Source organism: Petaurus breviceps, unplaced genomic scaffold (assembly GCF_028583685.1).
Source record: "Petaurus breviceps papuanus isolate PSGF00001 unplaced genomic scaffold, PetGlider_PUasm1.0 90994, whole genome shotgun sequence".
Lineage (NCBI taxonomy): Eukaryota > Metazoa > Chordata > Mammalia > Diprotodontia > Petauridae > Petaurus > Petaurus breviceps.
The window spans coordinates 6394062-6419169 of record NW_027187393.1 but is presented as its reverse complement, the minus strand read 5'-3'; the positions used below and the strand labels follow the sequence as shown (position 1 = coordinate 6419169).

Genomic DNA, 25108 nt, shown 5'->3' with positions numbered 1-25108 from the left:
CAAAATTATGAGAAATATGAGAAACATGAGAAAATTAGTTATTTCTTACAATGGAGAGAATTACTTCATTGATATGTATAGTGAAAGTCAGGTGGCATCTATATGACACACAAGTTCTAGATTGTACAAAGCATCCATATGTTTGGATCTGGCACCTTAATCCACATTTTTGGCAGAGATGTCACCTGGACTCTACCTCTTGCAATGAATAGCTGTACAGTTGTCAGAACCTGGAATCAGTAGCATCTCATTCATATCCCAGGGGCGCAGGAGTTCTAGTGATTTTGCCCTCTCCTAAGCTTCTTTACATTTTCTTAAACTATATGTGTGCCTGATGCCAAAAGACTGCATCCTGGAAAAATGATTGTGCTTGCACTGCTTGTATAAATTCGCTGTGGCCTGCCTCAGAAGTATCACTGAATGTTTGTGAAAATGCTTTACAGATTCCTGAACTTGTTGGAAATCTAACTTCCCTGATTTGGGGGGCTCGTTCTAGGTTATCCATCTCAACAAGTTGAACAAAGGCCACTACAACAGATGCCTCCTCAACTCATGCAGCATGTGCCGCCATCCCAGCAGCCACCTCCACAGCAGCCACCACCACAGCCACCTCAACCACAGCCCCCACCACCGCCCCCTACTCAGGCACAGTCACAGCAGCAACAACAACAAATGATGATGATGCTTATGATGCAGCAGGATCCCAAATCAGTCAGACTGCCTGTGTCCCAAAATGTTCATCCCACAAGGGGTCCCCTAAACCCAGATGCACAAAGAATGCCCATGCAGCAGAGTGGTAGCATGTCAGTAATGGTCAGCCTGCAAGGTCCTGGCTCAGTACCACCATCTCCTGATAAGCAAAGAATGCCATTGCCAGTAAATCCTTCCTTGGGGAATAATGCAAGAAAAATGGTATACCCAGAAAACATACAAAATCCTTCTAATTCACCTCTGGGAGAAGTGGCATCACTTCCTGAAGGAAGTGGAAATGAAGTTCCTCCAGTCTCAGGAGCTTCAAATAACCTGGCTTCACATTTAGTAGTTTCTCAAAATCAGTTAATGATAGCAGGGCCAAAACCAGGACCATCTCCCCTTTCTGCTACTCAAGGTGCAAGTCCACAGCAACCACCAGTTAATTCTTTATCTAGTTCTCATGGTCACCATTTTCCAAATGTTGCTACCCCTACACAGACATCCAGGCCTAAGACACCAAACAGGGCCAGCCCGAGGCCCTATTACCCTCAGACACCAAACAACCGCCCACCTAGCACAGAACCATCAGAAATAAGTTTGTCACCAGAACGGCTCAACGCTTCTATAGCAGGTCTCTTTCCTCCTCAAATTAATATTCCTTTGCCTCCCAGGCCTAATCTGAATAGAGGATTTGATCAGCAGGGTCTTAATCCAACTACTTTGAAGGCCATTGGGCAAGCCCCTTCAAATCTCACTATTAATAATCCATCGAACTTTGCTCCTCCACAGACTCATAAGTTGGATTCTGTTGTAGTTAATTCTGGAAAGCAGGCTAATGCTGGAGGAACAAAGCGAGCTAGTCCAAGCAATAGTCGGAGGTCTAGTCCCGGGTCCAGTAGGAAAACTACACCAAGTCCAGGCAGACAAAACTCAAAAACACCTAAGTTGTCTCTGACATCCCAGACAAATCCAGCTGTGATGCAGGGTACAGAATTACAAAGAAATGTGTTAGCCAATTCTACTTCTTTACCCACACCTCTACCTGGGAATTTTCCTAATAACAACATGCTGAATCCACCAAACCCAGCGGTGCCTATGGCAGTAGTAGCTAGTATTGCTGAGGATAACAAAGACAGTCTTAATGTTCCCCAGGACAATGACTGCCAGACTGCCCCGGCTAATAAAGAGCAGGCAAATGTTGAGCTGAAAGCCATTCCTATCCAAGAAATGAAGATGATGGTTTCTGAAGACCAACAAAAGAAGGAGATGCAACCTTTAGATACTAGCAAGCTTCCTATTGTAGAAGAGAACAAATCTATGCTCTCTTCTGCTACGAGAGAAGCCCCAACATCTTTAAGTCAACTTCTTGATAATTCTGGAGCTCCTAATGTTACCATTAAACCCCCTGGACTTACCAGTCTTGAAGTATCACCTACAGTGTCATCAGGGGAGGAACTAAAAAAGATAGCTGTCATTCCTCCACTGCAGGATCCACTTTCTGGTAAGGAATCTTCTAATCCCTTAAACTTGCCTCATAGTAATGAGCCATGTTCAACCCAAACGCACCAAGAATTGGGTGAGGTCAACTCCAGTGTCACACCAAATGTACCCCCAATAATGTCCAGGCCTGTCAGCTCCTCTATTTCTACTCCTTTGCCACCAAACCAAATAACTGTCTTTGTAACTTCAAACCCCATAACTACTTCTTCTAATACATCAACACCTCTGCCATCTCACCTGCAGCCTACATTAATGTCGACAGTGGTCACAATGCCCAATGTGGGAAACAAAGTTATGGTTTCTGAGGGGCAGTCATCAACTCAGTCCAGTGCTCGACCTCAGTTCATTACACCTGTATTTATAAATTCATCCTCCATAATTCAGGTTATGAAAGGCTCTCAGTCAAGTACAATTCCTGCAGCCCCACTGACATCTAACTCCAATTTAATGCCACAGCCTGTGGCGGTGGTTGGCCCTTTACACATACCCCAGAACATAAAGTTTTCTTCTGCTCCTGCACCTCCCAGTGTACCATCCAGTAGTCCTGCCCCAAGCATGCCAACCAACAGGTCTTTGGTTCTTAACTCACGGGCTGCACCCATGCAGCTACCTTCTCCCCCATCCACAGCTTCTTCAGGTGTTCCTACACAGACCCCTGTTCAGCAAGTTAAAGAGTTTAGTCCAGATGAGGCCAGTCCTCAAGTTAGTGTTTCATCAGATCAGTGTCCTGTAGCAGCTGCACAATCAGCAGTGATGGTTTCACCTCTTCTTACCAGTAGTCCAGGTTCCTCTGGCAACCGAAGAAGCCCAGTTTCATCTAGTAAGGGCAAGGGGAAGGTGGACAAGATTGGTCAGATTTTGTTGACCAAGGCATGCAAGAAGGTAACAGGATCTCTTGAAAAAGGGGAGGAACAGTATTCTGTGGATGGAGATGCTGAAGGCCAGGGCCTGGAAATGCCAGCCCTGTGTAATGTGGGAACTGAGCAGATAACTCCAGAACCGGACAATAAGGCCAGCACGCCCCCAGCACCCACTCTGCTCAAGATAAGCACTCCTGGGCCTGGCACACCAAGTGTTAGCACCATGGCTGTTTCTTCTTCTTCAGTATCAGTGGCGCCAAGCTTATTGAGCAGTGCTTCTCCTGCCAGTGCACCATCCATGGTAAATGCCCCAGTGATTTCAGAGCTTGCTTCCACAACCCCAAATACTAAAAGTAATCATGGTGGCATAGTGACTGAACAGCTTGGAATTGGCCTAGTGGAAGAGAAAGCAGGAACCCACCCAGAGCTTCTGCAGAATATAGGTATGTACTCTGAGCCTTATGGTTTTTCTCATGCAGCGAGTTATCAATATAACAGTGATTTCAGAAGTTTGGGCCATGGCTAGAGGGAAGAAAGCTGATTTAAAGACCCTCCTGGTGTCTTATCATGAAAAAAAAATAAGGGCTTTCCACTGAAGCTACTGATTTTATATAGGCAGAATGGTTAATAGTGCATTAAAATTAGTATAAGCTAGAGGCAGCTAGCTGGCACAGTGAATAGAGCACTGGCCCTGGAGTCAGGAAGACCTGAGTACAAATCCGGCCGCAGACACTTGATACGTTAGCCATGTGACTGTGGGCAAGTCACTTAACCATAATTGCCCTGCCCTTTCCCCTCCAAAAAAAAAAAAGCAAAAAAAATTAGTATAAGCTTATTTAAATTTTTTTCCATTAACATTGTTATGAACTTAAAGAATTTTAGAGTTGGAAGAGACATTAGAGATCATCAAACCCAGGCCTCTTATTTTATAATGGAGGCCCAGAAAGAGTAGGAGTCCTGCCTTAAGGTCCCTCAAATCAATAACATTTATTAAATGCTTCCTATGTGCCAGGCACTGTGCTCATGTGTTCTAGGGATACAAAAAAGAAAGACTAGTGGAACTGGCATTAGAACCCAAGTCTCTGGACTCTTACTGCAGTGCTCTTTGCATTATGTCATATTATTTGTGATTTTGCAAAATCCTGCCAAGACACATAGACTATCCTCAAGATGCTCAGTTTAAAATATGCCTTGTAATTAGATACTTAAGACAAAAAAGCACCTAGTATTTTAAAAGTGATGCCCATATTTGTTTTTGAAACACCATTCTACTGATGCATATGAAACCTAAAAATGAAGTTGAAGCCAGATGTTGTTTAAAGTAGACTTTCCAATTGTGTTTTTCCATTTCTTCCCTTCAGGGAGTATTATTACCTTACATGCTACGAAACTTAGGATATTTATAATCACATCAGGAAGATTGGTGTGATTAGATGGCATTCAGAACTATATAATATTATTGAAACAGTAACAGGGATATCTTTTCATTAGAAATTATCCAGTAGGATTTGGAAAACTATTTGAAAGTAGGCTCTGCTATTTGCTTTAATTTCCAGATGCTTTCTGTGTAATTCCTTCTGATGAAGGAGCATTACTGTAGTAGAAAAGATTGACAATATAGTATTGGACTTTATCAGAGGAGATAAAATATTGCCTTAATAAGAATCCATAGTGACTGACCACATCATTGAAGAAAAAGGATTCTACCAATTTATAGTTTCTAGGAAAGAATGAAACTTATTTCAGGGTTCTTATAGTCAACATCACCACCTAATCTTTGTATTGAAACTTTTTTTTGATCATTCTAGTCCATCATACCAAGTAGTTATATGAGGATAAAATATCAAGGATCCTATATGACTGGAATTTCTGCTGTTGATTGCAGTAGCTTCATCTCTTCTATTTATTGTACCCTAGCTGGGAGAAAGAAATGCTTCAGTAGATACCAGTTGAGCCTGGGGTTAATTTATCATTTCAGGCTGTTCTTTGAATGATTTTAACTGATACAGCTCTTTCACCTAGTCTACTTCTATAATATGCAAACAACTACAGTTGGTACAGTTTCCAGACATCACCACCATCAACTTGGTTATTCTTAGAAAATACTAATCCCCCCTGGTTCCAGTCACATGGACCAAAGCCTTAGGGAACTATACAACAGGCCAGTAATGGAATAGAACCTGATACAATAGTGGACTTTGATTTAAAATATGGGTCTTGGAAACAGCAACTTCGAATCCAAATCACCCTTCCTAAACAGCCCTGGAATGGTGCTTCTATATACACTCTATCAGACCCACTTTTTGAGATCTCACAAATACTAGAGCTAGTGGATTGTTGGTGCTACCCTTTGTTTGAATATCCCTCCCTTCCCTCAGGCTTGTAATAATTGGCAGCTGGTCCCAGAGTGATAAGTTTTTCCTAGTGCCTTTATCTAGTAGTAACAGTTCCTAGCTGGGAAATAGAGGCTGCCTGCCCTGATTCTTTATAATGCTGTTTACTAAAAACATCTACATTTTTGTTTTTGTTTTGCATTTTGGTATATGATCTTATAATCTTGGTCTAATTAAACATGTACAAATTAAGTACATGTCCAGCATTGCTAGGTACTTTGATAGATACAGAGAAGTATACATATGAGGTGATTCCTGTCCTTAGGAAGCTTATAATCTTAATAGGGAGTAGGACAAAATAGAATTTTCCTGCCAAAAGGTATGTAATAGACTATAAGTCCTGTAGAAGTGATTGAATTTCCTTCCAAGACCTTCATTCATGATTCTTACAGTGTCTTTGAATAGCTGACCCCCAAAAACAAAAAAATAGCTACTAAAAGGGTGGTTGTCCTGGGGAGGAGAGGAACTAGCATTCTTGCATGTACATATACACACACTTCCAAGTGCTGGTCTTTGCCAGTCAGTAAAGATAAACTTCTTAATAAGGCTTGGAATTTATTTGTAAATTCAAGTCTGCTTTACCCCTCTGTACTTCATTTAGTACTGTAAGAAGGCTGCTTAAAAGTTCGTTCTTTTATCAAGGCACACACTACAGTTACTACATTTTATTTTGCTTTGAAAAAGAAAATTAGATCACCCTGCTTTCCTCACTTATTTTAGCACCTTCACCAAATCTGACCCAGAAGGAGATCCCAGCTGTACCACCTCAGGGACCTGCACACAGACCAGGTAGAGTATATTTTGGAAAAGTTTCTCTTTGGGTTAGAATGGACTGGAGGGTAATAGACTTAGCTTTAGCCCTCTTACTGGGGCTCACCTGCCTTTTGTTTTCATACATTCTTACCCCATTGGAGAAAAAAAATATCAGCTCAAGGAAGGAAACCAATGAAAAATTTTACATGTCCTTTTAGGAACCAACTTTGCTGTAAAATGACAGGCTTAGGATTTACTCTTCTTGCATTTAGAGGCTCCAGCCTTCCTGCCTTCTCCTTATTTGTAGTAATAATTAACCAGTTAACTGACAAAAGACACTTTAATTCTTTCAAGTCACAAGGTCATGGATCCTAAGAAAAGAAATCTAGTCTGTCTCGTCCAACTCCCTTACTTTTCTGAGGACTGTGTTACATGCTTATGTCACATGCATTCAAGCAGGTCTCTCATCCAGTTTAATCTGTTCTTCTAATTCATTCTTCATGTTGCTACCAGATTGTCAGTTCCCTGTGCAAAAATATGCAGACGCTTTTAATGGCTTTTCTCTTAGTCATACAACTAGAACACAGGTGTCCTTACAGTACCTTGTACTGTAAACCAACAGAACTCTTAGTATTCTTTTGTTGTTCATCTATGGTCCCACTGCTCCAGCATATTCCCAGGAACCTTGGGGAATTGCTGGCTGCTATAAAACATAAAATGAAAATGCTGTTAAATAGTGCTCTCATTAATTATGACTTAAGCCAGGACTTGTATGGCAGATCTCTGATTAAATTGCAAAGCATTTTCAGCAAATTAAAGTCATTTCAGCCTATGTAGATTTTTGTTTGTCCCCTAGGCCTAGGATGCTGCAAATAGTCCTAGAATAGTATTTCTAAGGGAAGGAAACCAGAATGATTTGACAGATACAATAGGACATGATTGTTAAGATCTAAGTTCATACACATCTTGCGTGAATCATGTTTTAGTCTCGATGTGTGAGTGTGAGAGAGAGATCAGGGCTTTATATATGTACCATGTATGGAGCCTGTAAGCATTCAATATTAATACTTGTTGATTTAATTAATTTAAAGTTATTGATTAAACTCAGTAGATATGTATTAAGTTTTTGCAGGACCTTGAAAGTCTTGAAAGTTTCTTGAAAGAAACTTGAAGTCTTCTATGACATTACAAACACAATTACAGTACGAACTAGAAAGTACTATGAAAATTTGTGGGAGAAATATATCACTTGTTTAGTAGGAGAGGGTTGCATTTAACCTGGGCCTTCCAAGAATGGATAGGCTTTTAGCAGACAGATTGGATTAGGGAAGGCATTCTCCTAGTAATCAATAGTATGTACAAGAGCACAGACTAAAGGCAGCACATAGTTCTACTCTATGCTGGAACATTAGAGTACTGAGAGTAGGGGGTGAGTAGCGAAACAAAGCTAGAAATGTAGGCTGTTGTCCAGTGATGGAGTACCTCAAATGCTAGGCTGAGGAATGAGGGCAAATTATTTCATAAGCAATATAGGAAGCATTTTAGAGATAGAAACTCACTCTAGGGCTGACTAAATGAGTTCCTTAGTCAGTCTGTAAATCAATTTCCCGTATGATCTTTTTCTCTTGTTTGTGTATATAAATGTTGGTTTATTTTGGTGGCTGTGGTTTAAATTTTCTTTTAAGAAAAAAAAATTAAGAAAAGAAAGCATAATACTAGGTCCTTCCCTATAAAGAGTTTTTCAATCAATCAATATTTATTAAGTGCTTTCTATGCACCGGGCACTATTCTAAGCCTAGTTATAAAGGCAAAATGTAGATAATATGAAATAATTAGTGAATGAGATGATAAATCTAATTTTACTGCATAGACAGTTAAAGTATGAAACCCTGAGATGCTGGTTTTTATAACATTGCTTGATTGACAATATCATGTAAATATAAACATTGAAATACAAAATTTTCCCTGTTAGCATTAAAAAAAAGTTTTTAATTCAGCAGTTCTTTTTGATGTGAGTGATCTGTTGTCAAGGCTTGGAATGAAGTAATATTTCTTTGAGGAATGTTTTTTGTCAGCAAGAATTGCTCCAGCACAGCTGACTTTCCTAAGTGACCACAAGGTGGCAGACATGAGCAAGGAAGGATGGAAACATTACCCAGAACCCTGTATTCATCCCATATCTCCTAAATCTGTCCTCAAATTTACATTGTTCATTGATTGTCAGAACTCAAGGGTACTTAATTTAGTCCTAAAGCATAAAAACATTAAAATGATTAATTCTTAGGTAGAACTTGAAGACTAATATTTTTGAAAGTGTAGGACTTGGTGGATCTATTTAAAAGTCAAACTCTAGATTTAATTACCTTAATGTCAAATGATATTGATCTTAAGAGTTGTTTACAGCATAGAGTTGTTGGAAAAAGAGAGCAGATTTCATACAGACCATATTCATTGTACGGCATCAATACTAGCCAGTACTCTACCATCTGCCATGAGTACCCTTGGACAGGGACACTTCTGACACCTGTGTTTTTGGTTGGGGTCATGTTACAACAGCTTCTGGAAAGGGCATCTTCTTAGTCTCCTTTTATGTTTCTTGCAGAACTGGAAGCAAATGCTGCTGTAGTCACCAGTCAAAGGTAAGAAGATAGTTCCTGAAAATTCAGCAGGAATATAAGCCTCTTTGGAGAGTGTTAGCTTTCTCAGTTTCTAAATGACTTTTCTTCTTGTCCTTTTTCTTCACTTCATTCCCCTGTTTTCCCTCTAAATTGGCTAGCTATCACTGGCATTAGCTACAGATTAACTTTAGCCCCCAGAACTAGGATTTCTCTTAATAAATGTTGGTGATTGGTATTTTACTATAAGTATAAATATAAGTATGCCTATCTACTTCTTGTGCATTCAAGAATGTGGGCCAAATCTCCTCACCATTGGAAGTGAATGACATTATACAGTTAAACCAGTTATCTATACCAATGGAAAGACAGCTTTTTGAGGTCATAGATTTCTTGAATAATAGAATGAAGAAAGAGCCTTGGAATACATCTGGTCCATCCTCATTATTGTACAGGTAAGGTAACTGAGTCCCAGAGGTAAATGAAGTGTCCAAGGTCTCAAAATAAATTAATAGCAGAGCCATGTCTAAATCCAGTTCTGACTTTTAGTTCAGGGTTTTTTCCATCTTACTCCTATTTTCAGTGTGTAGCATGCATAGAGTCACAGGATTTATAGCAAGAAGAGACCTGAGAAATCTCCAGTCCAACCTTGTACTCACTATAAGAATCCTCATTATACAATCTTCCTGATATGTGGTCATTCAGTGTCTGCTTGAAGACTGCCATGAAGAGCTGTCATGAAAATTCAGTTAGAATATTTATTATCTCAGAAAGCTCAATTGGGTGTGAGTTGCACAGGGGCAGATTTCAGCTCAATTGAAGAAACAAGCTTCCTAACAAACTGTCCAAAAATGGGACTTTGGAGACAGGAGCTAGCAAGAGAATTCCTAGTTATGATGCTGCTAGAAGGAAGATGGAGGATTTTTGCAAGAGGAAAGAGAAGAGAAGGGACTGCATTTTGCACTAGCCATTGGTGGTGATTGACTAGCAAAATAGTAGGGAAGTGCTGCAGCCTTATTGGAACAAGGCTTATACCTCAGGCAGTTAAATAGAGAATAGCTTTGTCAGTCCTGATGAAGTAGATGTAAGTGAGAAGCAGCTGGATAGAGGTGAGGAAGAAGATGTCTGTACCTGGGGACATCAGGGTGTTAGCTAGAAAAAGTCTACATTTATACAGATAGTCAGTTTTCTGTTGACATGTCAGTGAGTTAATGGGAAGCTTCGGGATGCCTGCTTGCTGGGCAGATTTAAGGCCTTCATTCTATTTCTCAACATAAGTTGTTCCTGTATGGAGGTTTAAGTAACTCGTGTACAGGTTAATATGTTAACCTCACAGCCCAGTACTAACGAGACTCCCCCACGACAATGTTTTAAATATACAGTATAATGTACATGTACATTTAAATAGAGGGTGAAAGACCAGGCTTTGAAGTATAAATAGTGGTTAGTTTAGAACAGGCAGTTGGGGGTCATGTTTCTAAGACTGCAAGTATTAATAAGATGGGGCCATTTCTACCTAAGGGTTCTGATTATTAGGAATGACCCTGAAATATGAATAAAACAATTCTTTGTAAGATCGTGTGCCGCTTTCTGAATTTTGAGAGTCCTATCTTTTGACAGCTGCTGCTTTACCCTTCTTGTGTGAGATAGTTCACCCTTCTGCCACCTAACCTCTGTTTGGGGACTTTTTCTTTTAATCTGCCTTCTGCCTCCTGTTTCTGACTTCTGTTTGTTGTACCCTTCTCTAATTCTGTACCAGAATACGTGCCCCTTACTAGAAATCCTGTGCTTTTATCCTTCCTTTAGTAATGAGCCCAAGGAGACAGGGGAGAAGTCTAAAACTCCAAGCAGGAGAAACTCAAGAGCCGAGGAACCCACCACTGCCTCAGAGAGTGGGGAAAATGGGCAGCGCAAGCGTTCCTCCCGGCCAGCGTCAGCTTCTAGCACTTCAAAAGGTGGGCCCTATTGAGTAAATAGCCTCATTACAACCAAGGTATTTTGACTGTTAGGCACTACTTGGTATTTCAAAGGACAAAATCTAGATTGTGGACAGAATGGTTCTGAAATACCTTTCCTTTCCTTATTGTTAATCCTCCCTCAGATGCTAAGAGTGAAATGGAAGGGACGTGAATTTAGAAGTCCCACCATAAGGTAGCTTATTGTTTAGAAGCAGACAGACCACACTATGCTATTTATAGAAACTAATGCTGTTGGGTAGAAGTAGAGAGGGGAAAAGGACACTTTGTAATAGTGGAAACCCATACCTCTCTCTGTGTAGCTTGAAGAGTCTCCTTTCCTGTAGTAATTCTCCTTGAACTAGATTTTGAACAGTAAAATAGCTGACCTTGAAGAGAAGACACTGAAATTAAGTTTAACAAATATTTGCCAAGTACTTATCATGTGCTAAGCACTATGTTATGTTCTAGGGAGATATGAGAAATAAGTCTTGGTCCTTGGCCTCATTGTGCTTATGTTATAGTAGAAGGATATGACACAAACCCAGACACTGATAATGCATATTGGACTGTGTAAGCGTTTAAGAGCAATGTAAGCCAAGTGGTACATGAAGTCGAAGAAGGAAAGGATCATTTCCAACTTGAAGGTTTCTGAAATAGCTTTATACTTGAGGTAAGATAGACAGGATATCAACAGGATTCATGGAAGCAGACAGGATTCTAATATAGGAAATGGCATGAAAAAAGCATGTGTGGTGATTAATCAAGCGAGTGTGCCTTATAAGCAAGGGCTGCCATTCTTGATGAACTTTCTTAACTTACTGAGAGATTCAGCCTCATTAAGGCTAATCCAGGCTTGACAGAGGTGTTGTAGGTCATCAATATTTCTAGGCTTTAGTGTGTCAGATTGCTCCCACAGGTGAGCTTAGAATCCAGAAGAATTCCCTCACAAAGTGTATACCCTATGTTTGCATCCCTCCTTTATTTGATCTGTGCTTTACCTGGCTGGGTAGCTGTCAGATGGTTAGAAATGTAAACAAGGTGCCAGCCTCTAACATCAGAGAATTGTGCAGACCTAGATAGGTTTGATTTCTGTGCCTTCAGTTCACCTACTATGAATTCTCAGCCTGTGGCCTCAACATATCATGTTCCTGAGAGGGAATGGCATGTGTGGCATGCATTGGGACATGCTCTTTAGCCATTGAGTTTGTAATAGAGAAAAATAGGAACTAATGACCATAAGCAAGAGATTGAAGGGAGTAGAAGTTTAAGGAAACCTAATCCTACCCCATCTCTCCTTGCCTCTCAACTGCCATTTTCACCTTCCCTGAATCTGTGCCATAGCCATTTGAGATGGAGGGTACACAAAATTCTTTGCACCACGGACCCTAGTTAATAGAGTAACACCTATATTTCAGGCAGCAAAGAAGGCACAAGAGATTCCTGGGTATCTGAGGATTTGCTTTCTCAGTTAAAATTGTCTTTTCAGCAGAAACCATTTTGGAAGAAACACTACTCGGTATTTCAAAGGACATAATCTAGATTGTGGACAGAATGGTTCTGAAATACTTTTCCCTTTTTCCTTTCCTTATTGTTAATCCTCCCTCACATGCTTGAAATCTCTAGGCTATGTCTGCTTCAGACACCTAAGGCCAGAAGAAAGATAAACATTGGAGTGGCCAACATTGGAAGCCACATTGGATTGTTGAGAACTTCCTGGTCTTTGCTCACCTGGACCATCAAAAAATCCAGAAGTGTAAGGAAAGCAACAAGTTAGGTTGCCTGGTAGGAGAGTGGGATCCAAAGCAGTCTACAGCAGGAAATGCTATACAGAATATGTGTTGTATTTGTTAGAAGGGTGTTCCTTTTTTCTTTTTCACTTTGGCGATTAGGTAGGTAGAAGTAGAGGGAAAACTAGGAACAGGGTAGACAGGAAAAAGGAGAAACTAAGAAATGGCAAAGAAAGAAAAGTGGCCAGAAAAAAATCACAGACAAGCAGGACAGTTTTAGAAGCCACAGTTTGAATTTGTATTTAACTTAAATTATATTTTAAAAAGAAAAGTAAGCTTTTTTTTATGTATAGTACTTTTTGTTTGTTTCTACTGTGTACATGGAAATGCATATTTTATTTGGTGTTTAAATTCAGAATTTTACAAAAGAACCCATGCCAAGGTCCCTTTGGGGCACTAGTCAGCTGAGAGGAGTGGGGCTGGCCTGAGACTTACTGCAGGGTTTGGAAACAGGCGTCACTTAGTTAACTCTGTAGAGGTGAGGCTGTCTGTAGCTACTGCTATTTCTGTTAGGGCTTTTTACTAATCTGTAGACAGGTCACTCAACCAACCAGAAAATCCTCTGGGACTGCAGGAGGAGAGCTCAGTGTTTCTCCTGAGGGTCTGTGTCGCTGGGTATGCATGTGCTTCCCCAGAGGGCACACATGCCAGGCACTGCCTCAGCAACAGCCAGCAGCTGCAGAGAATACTGCATTCAAATCACCTCCATGTCTATGAACTTTTTTCTCCCTACCATCACTATCCCAGCCTATGAAAATATTGCCCTCTCTAGATGTTCCTGGAGCAGTCTGTCTAGATCTTTCCTTTGCCCCCATCTTGCATCATGCTTGTTTTAGACTTACATGTATCATTAGAATGTAACTTCCATAAAGGTAGAGACCATCATTTTTTCAGAATCTTTCTCTCCCTAACACCTAAGCAATGTTTTGTACCTTGTAGATGCTAAATTGTTAATTAATGTTAAATTGAATTAGGTATCTGATCCTATTGCCTATTACTGTACTGGCTGACCAGTATTTTGCCTTGAGAATTGTCGTATGATACAGCTCGAGGAGACTCTACTTTGCAACTCAGCTTTCGCTCTCATGGGATCCCCAGTGAAGAAGATTTATCATTGTAGAACTTGCGAGCGATTGGTAGAAAAATGAAACCAGGGGCTAGATGTCCTAAGCTGTGCATGTTTTTCCTTTCTTCCTCACAGAGCCTGCAGCCAGCGTGATGCAGTCCAAACGAAGGAAATCCAAGTAAATCGCTTCAGGCAACTTGAGACTTGTAAATGTGTGTGAATTTTACAAAAAGCAATTTTGAGCTGTGATTTTTAAAAAAAACACAACACTTTCTGTACAGTTATCGTTTTAATAATATTGTTCCTCTCTCAACCCACATAGCCTCTTTATTAATGAACAGCAAGAGAGGCAAGGTTGAACTATTTGTTGTGGCAAGATGAAGTTCAAGTTTTCCAAAAAGAATTATGTCTTGTAAGAAATGACAACCTGCTGTTGTAAATGTCTAGATTTCACATTTGTTTCCTAAGCAAACTAGCAGACACAGTGGCCGTTCTTAGGTAACTGGTGATGTTTTGTGCAGTGGAAGTACTCTGTGAATAGCTGTATTGGGGGCAGAAATAATCCCTCTCCTTTGGAAATGTTGTAAATAATTTTATTATAGATGATTTCAGACATATTTGTTGTAGAAAAATGGACCAGTGAATAAAGAGAATATAAGGGTTTGTATAATGTGGAATTCCAAATTGCTCTAAATAAATGTCATTGTTTTAGACCATGAAGGGTATTATTAGCAATAGTGGACCCTCCTCTAAGGAAAGGGCAAGGTTTTCTCATCTGCAGAATGAGAGCTTAGAGATGCAGACCTGGAAGGAACCTCAGAGGTCAGCTAGTCCAGCTCCGCCATTGTACAGATAAGGAAGTGGGCCCAGAGAGGTGAAGTGAGACTTACCTGAGGTTAAACAGGAAAAAGTGGTAGAACTAGGATTCGAATCCAACTCCTGACTGCAAATGCAGGGCTAAGTGACCGTGAAGAGGCCTTCCAGTTTTAAGTCTATCACTCTAGGTATAGAAGGAAACTTTTATTCATTGAAGATGCTGAGCATCACCATTCTGTTCAGTAGTACTTAGCTGTTCTTGGGCAGCGAGGTAGCCCAATTTATAGAGCTCTGGGCCCAGAGTTAGGAAGACCTGAGTTCAAATCAATTTCAGACACTAGCTCTGTGACCCAGGGCAAGTCACTTTACCACCTTGCCTCAGTTTCCTCATCTGTAAAATGGGGGTGATGATAGTACCTGCTTCCCAGGGCTGTTGTGAGGATCAAATGAAATAATTGTAAAACACTTATCTCTGTGCCCTGGGACATGGTTGGCACTATATAAATTTCAGCTATTATCCCTTACTCCTGTCCTCCCCCCAGTTGAGGTAAAAGGAGATTTGAGGCCTGAGGATGAGGTCTTTGATGTAGGTGCACGCAGGCTTTTTTGGAGGCCCAAGAGGGGTACACATTGATTTCTCTTTCCTACCTTGCTCTATCCCTGAGTCTTCAGCTTCAGGTCTTGCTATCATCTTTCCCATTAGGTCAATAGACCTTTTCATTTATGGTCTTTCCTCTCTGACACTTGACAGTCACTGTTTATAGAGAGTATCCTGATCAGCATCCTGCCCAGGGGATGATCTGAGCCACATTTGAAGGCCCAATGGGGCTTCACCACCATCATACTCCTCCCTCCCCCCCAGCTAGACCTTCTAGGCCCTGAACAAAGAGTGTGGCTTGTTGTGCCTCAGCTCCTCCTCAGAGATGGTGCCACACTTCTGTGCTCTTATTTCCCTATATTCAAGCCTTCTGATTATGGATACTGTGACTCTCAGGTTCATACCACTTAGAACAGAGCGATCCAGAATGGGGGTGACCTTTTAGGTAGGGAGAGAACAGCACTGGGCTGCCATTCTTAAGTTTGCCTCAGCCCTTTCTCTTAAGATGCCAATATCCCTGGCATCATCACACATCAGAGAGCACAAGGGGACTAGGAATGTGACCTTATCCCAGTCTATGCCACTTGTCATTTTTCCTGCTCAATGCCCCATAAACATGGGATCTCTGGTGCACCCCAAATCAAGATAATTCAACTCCAGTATATGCTTTAAATAGATTTTTATTTCTTGTGTTTTCTTTTATATTAATTTTTTTCCCCCACAGAGGAATAGCGTTACAGTCTAACACTCAAGAGTCCTGTTACACTCACACACATACATACACACACCACGACAGAGTCAAGGTGGTTGCATCCTTGAGTCCACCAACACACATTTTAAACATTCTAAGAAGGTTCCTCCTACAATCTGGGCTCAGCATATGACAGAGACACAGCTTGTTAGCTTTGTTTGGAACCAGGTGGCAGAGCTACAGTCATAGGTATCAGAAAGTGGGTGGTTTGTCTGCATTAAGCCCCCTAGTTCAAAGCCATTTGGATTTAGTAAGGCATTCGAGATCTGGAGCACCTGGGGGGCAGTGATGCCCTCTGAGAGAGGAAAGGAGGCGCTCTAAGGGGCGGATTGGTGGATTTCTGGTTGCACATATATGCTTAAAACCGGTCACAACTGCACAGGTAAAAACACACACGCATAGGTCCTCTTAGGACCAGAGTGGGGAGCAAGGGGGCAGGGAAGTGATACTTGGGGGGAGAGAAGGGCAGATTCATGCTCTCAAGACTCAACAGGAGAAGAGTGATGCTGCCTTTGTGAACAGTGCTTACTCTTTAGAAACAAACCCTTAGAACAAAAAGATGGGCATCTCCCCCTAACACACACACACATACATACTCACGCACACACACAATTTTGTTGAAGTGCTGGTTATACTGATGTCTAGCTAATACTCCTCACAAACTGGTCATTTCCCCAATGTCTCTGAAACAGTTGTCATTGCAGACTCTGACTCCCTGTCTTAGGTTGCATAGGACTTCATGAACACTGGTTCCTTAATTTGTTCAAGTTCTGTGGTTTGAAAAACCCAGAACCAAGCTAAGGGTGAAAGGCACATACACAGTCCATACAGCATGAAAAGATCTGGTGGCTCTGTAGTCGAACAAACGGGACGGAGTGGTGTCAGGTCTTAAAAATCTAGACATAAAATATTGCCACACTCAGATGCTACAGTGTCTATGGGATGGTAGAAAAGTCTTATGGTCAGCTTATGTTGATCCTTGAGAAGAGGGGGAGGCATTAATGGGACAAGCAAGGTTTAGAGTGATCAGCTCCTGCTCTCCAGACTTCCTTCACTCCAGTCCCCATTAAACAGCTACTAGGAACGAGCCAAACCCAGCTCCTCAGAACTGGAACAGGGAAGATGAAACTTTTAAAACCAGATAGTTGAAAGCCACAGCATAGCTGGGTGTGAGGTGACTGAAGTGGGGTTTGGGAAAAGACTCTTGAAAGAGGGTTGAGGGAACCGTAGAAGGTACAGGGTGTGATACTAATCACTGACTTCTGAGTGAGCTGAAAGTATTTTTAAAATGTCATCTTGTTTTAATTTTTAAAAAATAATTTGGTTTGCTCCTTGGGGGCTCCTGCCCACATAGCTATGAAACTATAGGCACCTGGACTCAGGAAGCCAGCCCTGTCATACTCTGGCTATAGATCCAGGGCCAAGTAATGGGAAAAGAGGTAAGTAGACAGAATAACTCATGTTAGAGATAAAAATCCTTGAAAGTTTGAGAGACAGAACTGGAAGATGAAGAGACAGGAAAAAAAGAATGACATCTAGAAACAGATGGGCAATTCAGGGCATTGCAAGGGGACAGTTGCTGGTATCTAAGCCCAGAATTCATAGCCCATACCATCAGAAGGGGCAGCTGCTTTTTAAATCCCAAGCTGGCCATGGTTTTGGGACCTTCTCTCCCTCTCCCACACACCTCAGGGAAAAAAGAACAGCCACCTGATTTCTGCAGGTGGAAAGAAGGTAGGGAACCTCAGTAAAGGTTGATACTGATAACTCCAGTTTCTTAGGGGTGAGAACCTCGGAATGGGTGGGCAGTGAAAGGGCCAGAGGAGGTTCTTCTCTACCCTTCTTCCAAGGGCTGAATCTAAACAATAGTCAACACAGGAAGGCTTGGGACCACCAGGGGATCTGTCCATCCTGGAGTAGAGAGGACTCTCCTTAGCTCTGGGGTAGCTGAGACATTTATAATGCAAAGCACAGAACTCTGGGGTTGAGGCAGGAAGTAAATTGGGCAGCTTAGTCATTTAGAATCATCAGGCTGAGGTCAGAAAGTTATCCTTTTCATTGTCCTCAACCCAGTCCTAGAGAGTCCCATCCCCATTCCCAGGAGAACTGCTAGCCCAGTCTTCCTAGGGTTTCCTGGATGCCCCCAATTCTGATACCTTGAGGGAGGGTGGGAAAGAGAGCAATCACCTGGACCAGAATTCTGGTCATGGTGTGTGTGGCATCAGACTGAGGGAACCACCTACTTACTCTGTAAAGCACTCTACTAAGCTAGGGTTAGGTCTCTCTCAGCTAGTAAAAATCTAGTTTTCCTGTGCTCAGGGTTTTCCTCCTCCAGAGCTGCTTCTCCTGACTCTTATCTTTCTCAAGTCTGTCTCTGACTTTCTGTTCTGTCTGAATCCCTCCATTCTTTCACTCTCCAGTTTCACATCTCACAGCCCTCTCCAACATACTTTACCTTCAGAGGCCTGGGACAGCTCTAAGGAGCCTGTCCTCAGGTACAGACAATAGGAAGTGGGCCTTAGGGCATTGCAACCTAGTTGCCAAGACTTTTCAGGGAGCCTTAGAAAAGACACTTCCGTTACTCACTGACAGATATCCTAGAAGGGAGGTTAGGGAGGGGCAGAGTTGTGATGGAACCAGTGTTTTGTATGTGTGTAGGTGGAGTCAGATGTAGGAAAACAAGGGGGTCAAGGTTGGGGGATGAAGAAGGGGGTCAGAATTCACAAGACAGGGTTTAGAAGTAGGGAATGGGAGGAATCAGTTGGGGAATGCAGAGATCCGAAGTAAGGGACTGGCATCTCTGGACAGGGGAATGACCAGAGGGAGACAGTTACCCCAAAGGGATGGCTAGCAACACCTTTTTCCCTCTAGGCTCTCCTTGGGTGGAAGCTCCCTTGGGGAAGCAGGGCCTTGGCCTGTTAGGTCCATGGAGCATGTGGGGGTCACCACTTAGGTCCAGAACAGGTGGCAGGAGCAGGCTGGTGAGAATAAGTGGGTGAAGGGTAGTGTCTACGGGGAAGAGGAGGGAGGAAGGCTGGTGAGAGGTTTATTTTGAGAGCAGTGTAGATTGGAGCAGCCCAGGATGGGCAGACAGTAGACCTCAGGGGTGTCAGTAATTGAACTGGCGCTGGCACGGCTGGTGGAGAAAGCTGCCCTGGTGCTTAGACCGGCGGGGGTGGCGCTCTCGAACACGGTTCTGCCGCTGGACAACTTTTGGGCTCAGCCTCTGTCTGTCAGCCCTCTGGCGCGCCCGCTGCACCCACCGGGCCTGACTGGCCTTTTCCAGCACTGCTGTCCGAGGGGGCATCGAGGCTGTGTGGTGCCTAGGACCTGGATCCCTTCGGGCTTGCATGACCTCCCTTGGGGAGAGGAGACATATAGTAGGCTTAGAGCTGGACTTGGAGGAGGCCTACCACCACTGCCCAGAGCCCAGTATCCCCTAAACTCCCCATCCTGCCTGACCCCTAATTCCAGGCCTTTGATTTACAATGTCTAGAGACTGGCCTTCATCATTTCCTGCCTGGACTCTTAGCCACCTACCTAACTTCCCTGTCTCCATTTTTTCCTTCCCCCAATCCATGCTACATGATTTATCTAACATGCAAGTTATTTCTCTTTAAAGAGCATTCATAGTCCTCTTTATCAAAGGATAGTCTCTACTGATTCTTTCAGCCTTACTTTCTGCCTCCTCTGGCTACACTACTCAGGAACACTCCCCTCCCCCTGTTCAGGTCAGCAGTTCTCAATCTGAGGTCCCTGAACTTAAAAAAAAGAAATACATCCCCCCCCCCCCCCCCCTCTCTCTCTCTCTCTCTCACACACACACACACACACACACACACACACACACACACACACACACACACACACCTCCTGCCTTAGGCTATTTATCCTCACTTGAAAGGTCCTTCCATATCACCAGAGAATCTATTATTGACTTTTCCAGGTACAGCCAAGCCTCACCCCATACGGGGTTTTTCTCTATCCTACTGATCTGGGACCTTTCCAAAGGACACCAGTACATCCTAGCTTGACACCTCCTCTTCTACCCTTTGACTGGGATCTCCCAGGGACAGTGATGATTTTAACCATCACCACAGCTTCAGAGCAGAAATGCCACACACACAAAGCAGCCCCTCTTTTCTAGCACTAAAGGTCTCTGTAAAAAATGAGCCCAGCCTCAGGACCCTATGGTGACACAAGCCCACTCTTAATATCAGCCCAGTAGAGAATGCTGCCTTGGTGCTTAGACCAGCAGGGGTGGCCCTTTCAGACATGCTTCTGCTTCCATAGGCCTTCTGGTCGTGGGCTGCACCTATCAGGCCCCATTGGCCTTTTCCATCAGTGTTTTCAGATCAGTTCAACTCACTCAGTCCCCTCTATACCCAGGCCCTTGCCCTGCGCCTTATCCCTGGTTTCATTCTAGGTTCTTCCTTCCCTATTCCTGTCTCTGAGGCTCACCGGTGGCCAGCTCTGGCTGGGGGTGGACTCCGGGGTGGGGTCAGGATGGGGTCAGGTCCAGGCTCCAGGACGATGGTACTGCCAGTGACATAGACAGACATACTGGGGTGCTCGATGAGCAGGTCCTCCAAGGGACTGCTCTCCAGGTGGGCAGGGCCCACCTCAGGCCCCTCTGCAGTGAAACAGGCTGGAGGGGTAACAAACCAACTCTCATCCAGCAAGCAGGAGGGGGCTGGTTTGGGACTTGGTGGGGCAGCAAAACTATCTGAGGGGAGGGTAAGGGAGTGGGGCAACAGCAGGGGTAGGGGACCACACACACAGGGACACATGGTGGGATAGGGAAGAGAAAGGGGAATAATTAGTCAGACCCAAAGCCCACTGGCATTAGGTATCCTCCCCCCAGCTGGTACACTTCTCTGGTTAGGTCTTCTTTTCTTCTTCCCCCAGGCCAGGCCCTGCTATTCCCCTAGGACTAGAACAAGGAACAGCCCCTTTAGAAGCAGTTGTTGCCCCTGAGGGAAGTCTCAGCCACAATCCCCTTCTGCTCAGCCTGTCAGGGGCCTAGCATCCCCCTCTGGATAATTCCCTCAGGTCCCAGGTCTGTCTCCTTCCCTAGGATCTTCTGCCTGAAGAGTCAACAATCCCTTCTCTGGGCTGATCTGAGGTGAGATATTCTTCCCCCTTAAAATAGAAGTCATTCTCTTGTACCTCCACAAATTTCAATAGCTCTGAATACTTTCAAATGGACCTTGAAAGAGAATTTTGGAATATCTCCTAGCCCTCATCCCCTCCCAACATGGGAGATGAGAAGACCCATGAATTCTACCCCTACCCCAGCTCTTTAAGCCCAGAGATCCTTGTGTGGACTCAACGGGAGCTGGGACTCCGGCAGTGGATGTGCTTGACCAGTTACCCAAGGTCTTCTCCAGCTACTTACCAGGCAGGTCGATAATGAGCCATCCATCCACTTCTTCCTCATCCTCAGGGCAGATGAAGGTTTTGGGGGAGGGGGGCTCCTCAGCGGGTGGACTGGTGCTAAAGAAGAGGCTGGTGAGGCGCTGGAACATGGTGCCCAAGTGGAGGTGGGGGAGGTAGCAGTGGAAGGCCCAGCTTCAATGGCCCTACAGAGACCTGAGGACAAAGAAGCTAAAAATCAGTCAGGTCCTGGGCTCCCACTCACATATCTCATAGGCTGGGGCTAGGGAGGACCCTTCTGCCCACCCAGGGATGCACCCCAGGACCTGGGATAGGAGGTAACAATGTCCTAGTGGGGACAGATTTTGAGAAAGAGGTGTAAATTAGGGTAATAATTCTTCAACACTAGCAGGAAAGGGAAACTCCCTGGAAGGAGTAGGAGGAAGATGAGGGATAAATTCTTCCCCTCCTCTCTACTAAAAGCTGAGCAAGGTTTCCTGCTACAGAGAGGAATCCTCAGGCACAAAGCGTGGGCCCAGGGTAGGCAGTCTTTCCTATAAGTACTGAGTATCTTCCTCCTTCCACCATCCCCTCCCATACCCCAGGACAGCAGAATAAATAAATGTTCTCATTTATTTGATTCTAAGACAATTTAGAGCCTTGGCCCCAGATATTCCAGGCCTGAGACTGGGCATCAAGTCTTTTAGGTTTTCTGCCTTGTGCATCCTGTATCCCCACCTGTCCCTAAAAGAATCTAACAGTGGCCTGTCTTAGGGGATTAAAATAAGCCTGGACAGTGGATAGACAGTCCAGCCTTGGAGTCAAGATGACCTGGTCTCAGGTTCTACCTCTGACACTGATTATATGATCCTGAGAAAATCAGTCAGTTCCCAAGGCAAGACTATATAAGTGCTGGAGAGTTTCTGATATGTATCAGTACAGGGAGTTCCTTCACCATGCATTCCCTGTACCAGACTTCGCTCACTTCCAAGAAAAGGTGGGTCACAGGAATAACTCAGCCTAAGAAAGGGGGCTTGGCACCACAGGGAGAGTGATGAGCAGGAGAGAAGAGCTCTGAGGTCCAAGGGGCTGCAAGATAGGATGGAAAGAGCACTGGATTTAGAGTCAGGAGACCTGAGTTCTATTTTCTGGTTAGGATACTTATGAGTTATGTGACCTTGGGCAAACTATTCTCATCTGTAAAATGAGAGGATTGGATGTTGTGGTCTCTGAGGTCCCCTTTAGCATAAACATCCTAGAATATTGTGGTCTATTTGAAGATCAAAGCAGATTTGGTTCATAAACTGAGCATTCCACACAACTGTCAGGAATTGGGATCCTTACACACCTGGTCACCATCCCACCACCTTCAGGGGTGCATCAGAACCCAAGCAGGTTCCTACTAGCCAAACAACTTCCTTGTTTTTAACTTCCCCAAATAGCCCTTGGGAAGACAAATCCCTTTAGTCATTGCAAGAGGTGCCCAAAATAGATTCTGTGGCTCCCAGTGAGTCAGTGGTGCAGCTGGGAACGGGACCCCAGAATCTCAGCTCTGAGAACTAGGCTTGTCCCTCAACCAAGAAAGGGGATCATCATAATCATAGTGGCAGCAGCTCACTTTCCTATAGTGTTTTGTGGGTGCTTACCCCACATCAACCTGGTGAGGTAGGTAGTCTTACTGCCCCTATTTATAGATGGGGAAACTTGACAGTTGAAAAGGGGGAAAAAATTGCCCAGAAGCCCATCTTAACTCACTCTGACCTGGAATCTAGGTAATCTGCCCCCAAATTCAGTGCTTTTTATACTGCATCAAGCAGGATGGGCAGGCCAAGCACATTTACCACTAGCACTCCCTCCCTACCCCTCCTGAAGGATAACTGCCTTGTGTCCTCTGCCTGCCCATCCAACCTAGCCCTTCTTCAAGGGCAAGGAGAGAAGCAGAAAAGGAAACAGGCCATCAGAGAAAAGTAATATAAACCTCACCAGCTCCAACTGGACCACAGACAGGCAATGTTGCCCCAGAGGTCATGAGCTCCAGGATTGTATTACCTGCCCCTGATGCCTCACTTCCCTCATTCCCAGGGAAGTTTTTCACTATGGAGTGAAAGTCAGAGCTAGGTAGGCTAAGGGGAAACAGCACCAGCATCAGCCTTCCAACTCCTGGAGTCCCTGAGCTTGTGTTTCTCTGGTCCCACAGAAAGGTCTGTTTCCCAGGAATTTTAAAGTCCAGTGCATATCATCATTACTTTGCCCTGGGTGGTTCTAGGGAGAGACCAGACCCACTAAACTCGGACGTCGGGCCTCAGGTTAGTAATTGGCATTTCTTCACTAGGGTCCCAAACCCAACCCTACCCCTCCCCATCCCCATCCCTCCCGGGCCCCTCCAGTCTAGCCACAGGCCTCGCCCCATCAGGCCTCTATCCAGTTCCAACCCAACCGGGTCACCAGAGGACAGTCGGAGTTGGGGGAGCCGAGGGTGGCGGGGAGGAGCTGGCCTTGGTGACGACTCAATGTCATATGCAAATATGATGACGTAACCGCAGCGGACAACCCCAGGGAGCCAATGGGCAGAGGGCAGTGGGGCTCTGGGCTCCTGCGGTTGGTGAAGCGGCGAAGCCAAGAGACAAAGGCCCAGGAGCGAAGCCGGATCTCTAGCGAGGGAGGGAGGGCAACCCTGCGGGACTAAGGGTCCAGCGGTCTTGGGTCAGCCCAGCCTCCATAGCCTTGGGGTCGCCGCGTTCAGAAGGGGCAAGATTTGCACCCAGGCCTCGAAACCTCTAACCCCAGAGCCTCCGAGCTTCCTCCAACCTCCAGCTCAGTCCCCTCCGCAGTAGCGTCTGCGTAGCTTCAGGAGCATCCTCTCTCTCCTAAAGCCCGGTCCCCTGAGCAGCCCCCGGTCCAGCAGAGAGCCGCAAGCTCCCTTCCTCACCCACTTCGACCTCTTACGGCTGCTCTTCCCGTCCCCCGGGGGCCGGGAGTCGGAGCCACAAGCGGGCCCCCCCCCCGAAGTCCCCGAGCCGTGCGGATCCCTGAGCAGCCACAAAAATAGCCCTAGCCCCCCACCACTCTCCGACCCTGACGGCGCTCTGGTCATTCCGGCTCAGAGCTGCAGAGAGAGGCCCAGTCCGGACTGCACTGACCTGGGGCTGCTTCCACTCGCCGGCCACGTCCCGCGGCAGGGAGCGCGGAGCTAGCCGGGTTGGAGCTGGGGAGCAAGCGACAGGAAAGGGGGAAAAGAGCCTGCTGTGGCAGAGTGTCCCGGGGCAGGAGGCTCCTTAGAGGTCCAGCAGCATGGCTGGGGGCCGGCTCCGGGGCTGGCTGGTTGCGGGGATGCAGGCTTTGCTTCCAGCGCTCCCGGCGGGGGTTGGTGTATTGGCAGCAGATCCGCCGGGGCTCAAGGCACAAATTGGAACGCTCAAACAGCTGATTGTGACGTCACAAAGGGGCCCGCCCGCCCTCACGTCACGGCCCGGGCGGCCCGAGGCCAATCAAGAATTGTGTGTCCCCGGGTCCCCTACCCCCAACCCGGTGATCCACCCACAACAGGGCACACATACTTTTAGGTTCCGACCAGCCTTTCTTAGTCCTGTGCCAGCCCAGTGGGTCAAGGCTGCTTGACCCACTTGGGTGGATCCAGCTTATCCTCTAGCCTGGTGCTTCCCCTCTTCCTTCCACCATGTACTCCCGGGTCGGGTAGCTGCCTCCCCAGTTCTTCCTGCCCCTATCGTCCCGCTCCATTCCTTATTCAAACCCCTCCCCTATCCTCTGGAGAAGGGGGAGGTGAGAGAAGAGATCCGGTAATACTGGCCTCCCGGGTCTTAAATAGCTCTAGGGGAGATTGCTCTTCATGGAAGGGCCCCCTGCTGGTCCTCAAGGTTGAGTCAATCAGATTCTTCCTGAGGGGTCCCAGGGAGACCTGGGGAAATGTTAGGAAGACACAGG

The 25108-nt window shown here is 44.9% G+C and overlaps 2 protein-coding genes across 5 annotated transcripts in view; one reads left to right on the top strand and one right to left on the bottom strand.

The window, feature by feature from the left end:
- The window catches only part of NCOA6 (nuclear receptor coactivator 6), a 67338-nt gene extending 52997 nt beyond the window's left edge, over positions 1-14341 (top strand). For 2 of the 3 annotated variants that reach the window (XM_069077551.1, XM_069077552.1), the window contains 5 exons: positions 497-3496; positions 6167-6235; positions 8802-8838; positions 10621-10769; positions 13761-14341. In XM_069077551.1, the coding sequence (XP_068933652.1) occupies positions 497-3496; positions 6167-6235; positions 8802-8838; positions 10621-10769; positions 13761-13807 (3302 nt within the window). In that variant the 3' untranslated portion in view covers positions 13808-14341. The remainder of the gene's footprint in view (positions 1-496; positions 3497-6166; positions 6236-8801; positions 8839-10620; positions 10770-13760) is intronic. The other variant, XM_069077553.1, reaches the window with a different exon arrangement.
- Positions 14342-15701: 1360 nt separating this feature from the next.
- Positions 15702-24879, bottom strand: TP53INP2 (tumor protein p53 inducible nuclear protein 2). 2 transcript variants are annotated; one of them, XM_069077555.1, is made up of 4 exons: positions 24724-24879; positions 21189-21382; positions 20252-20516; positions 15702-19149 (listed from the first exon to the last, which is right to left on the bottom strand). In XM_069077555.1, exons 2-4 carry the CDS (start codon positions 21316-21318, stop codon positions 18900-18902), a joined length of 645 nt encoding a protein of 214 aa, XP_068933656.1. In that variant the 5' UTR covers positions 21319-21382; positions 24724-24879; the 3' UTR covers positions 15702-18899. The 2 variants fall into 2 exon arrangements, with proteins under 2 accessions (XP_068933656.1, XP_068933655.1); XM_069077554.1 differs by lacking the exon at positions 24724-24879 and adding an exon at positions 24307-24641.
- Between the last annotated feature and the right edge of the window lie 229 nt (positions 24880-25108).

Coding starts and splice junctions, on each gene's coding strand:
- TP53INP2 (XM_069077555.1), bottom strand. CDS start 21,318: ATGTTCCAGCGCCTCACCAGCCTCTTCTTTAGCACCAGTCCACCCGCT. Junction 20,517..21,188: donor GCTCATTATCGACCTGCCTG/GTAAGTAGCTGG, acceptor CCCTCCCCTCAG/ATAGTTTTGCTGCCCCACCA. Junction 19,150..20,251: donor CCAGCCAGAGCTGGCCACCG/GTGAGCCTCAGA, acceptor CCTCTCCCCAAG/GGAGGTCATGCAAGCCCGAA.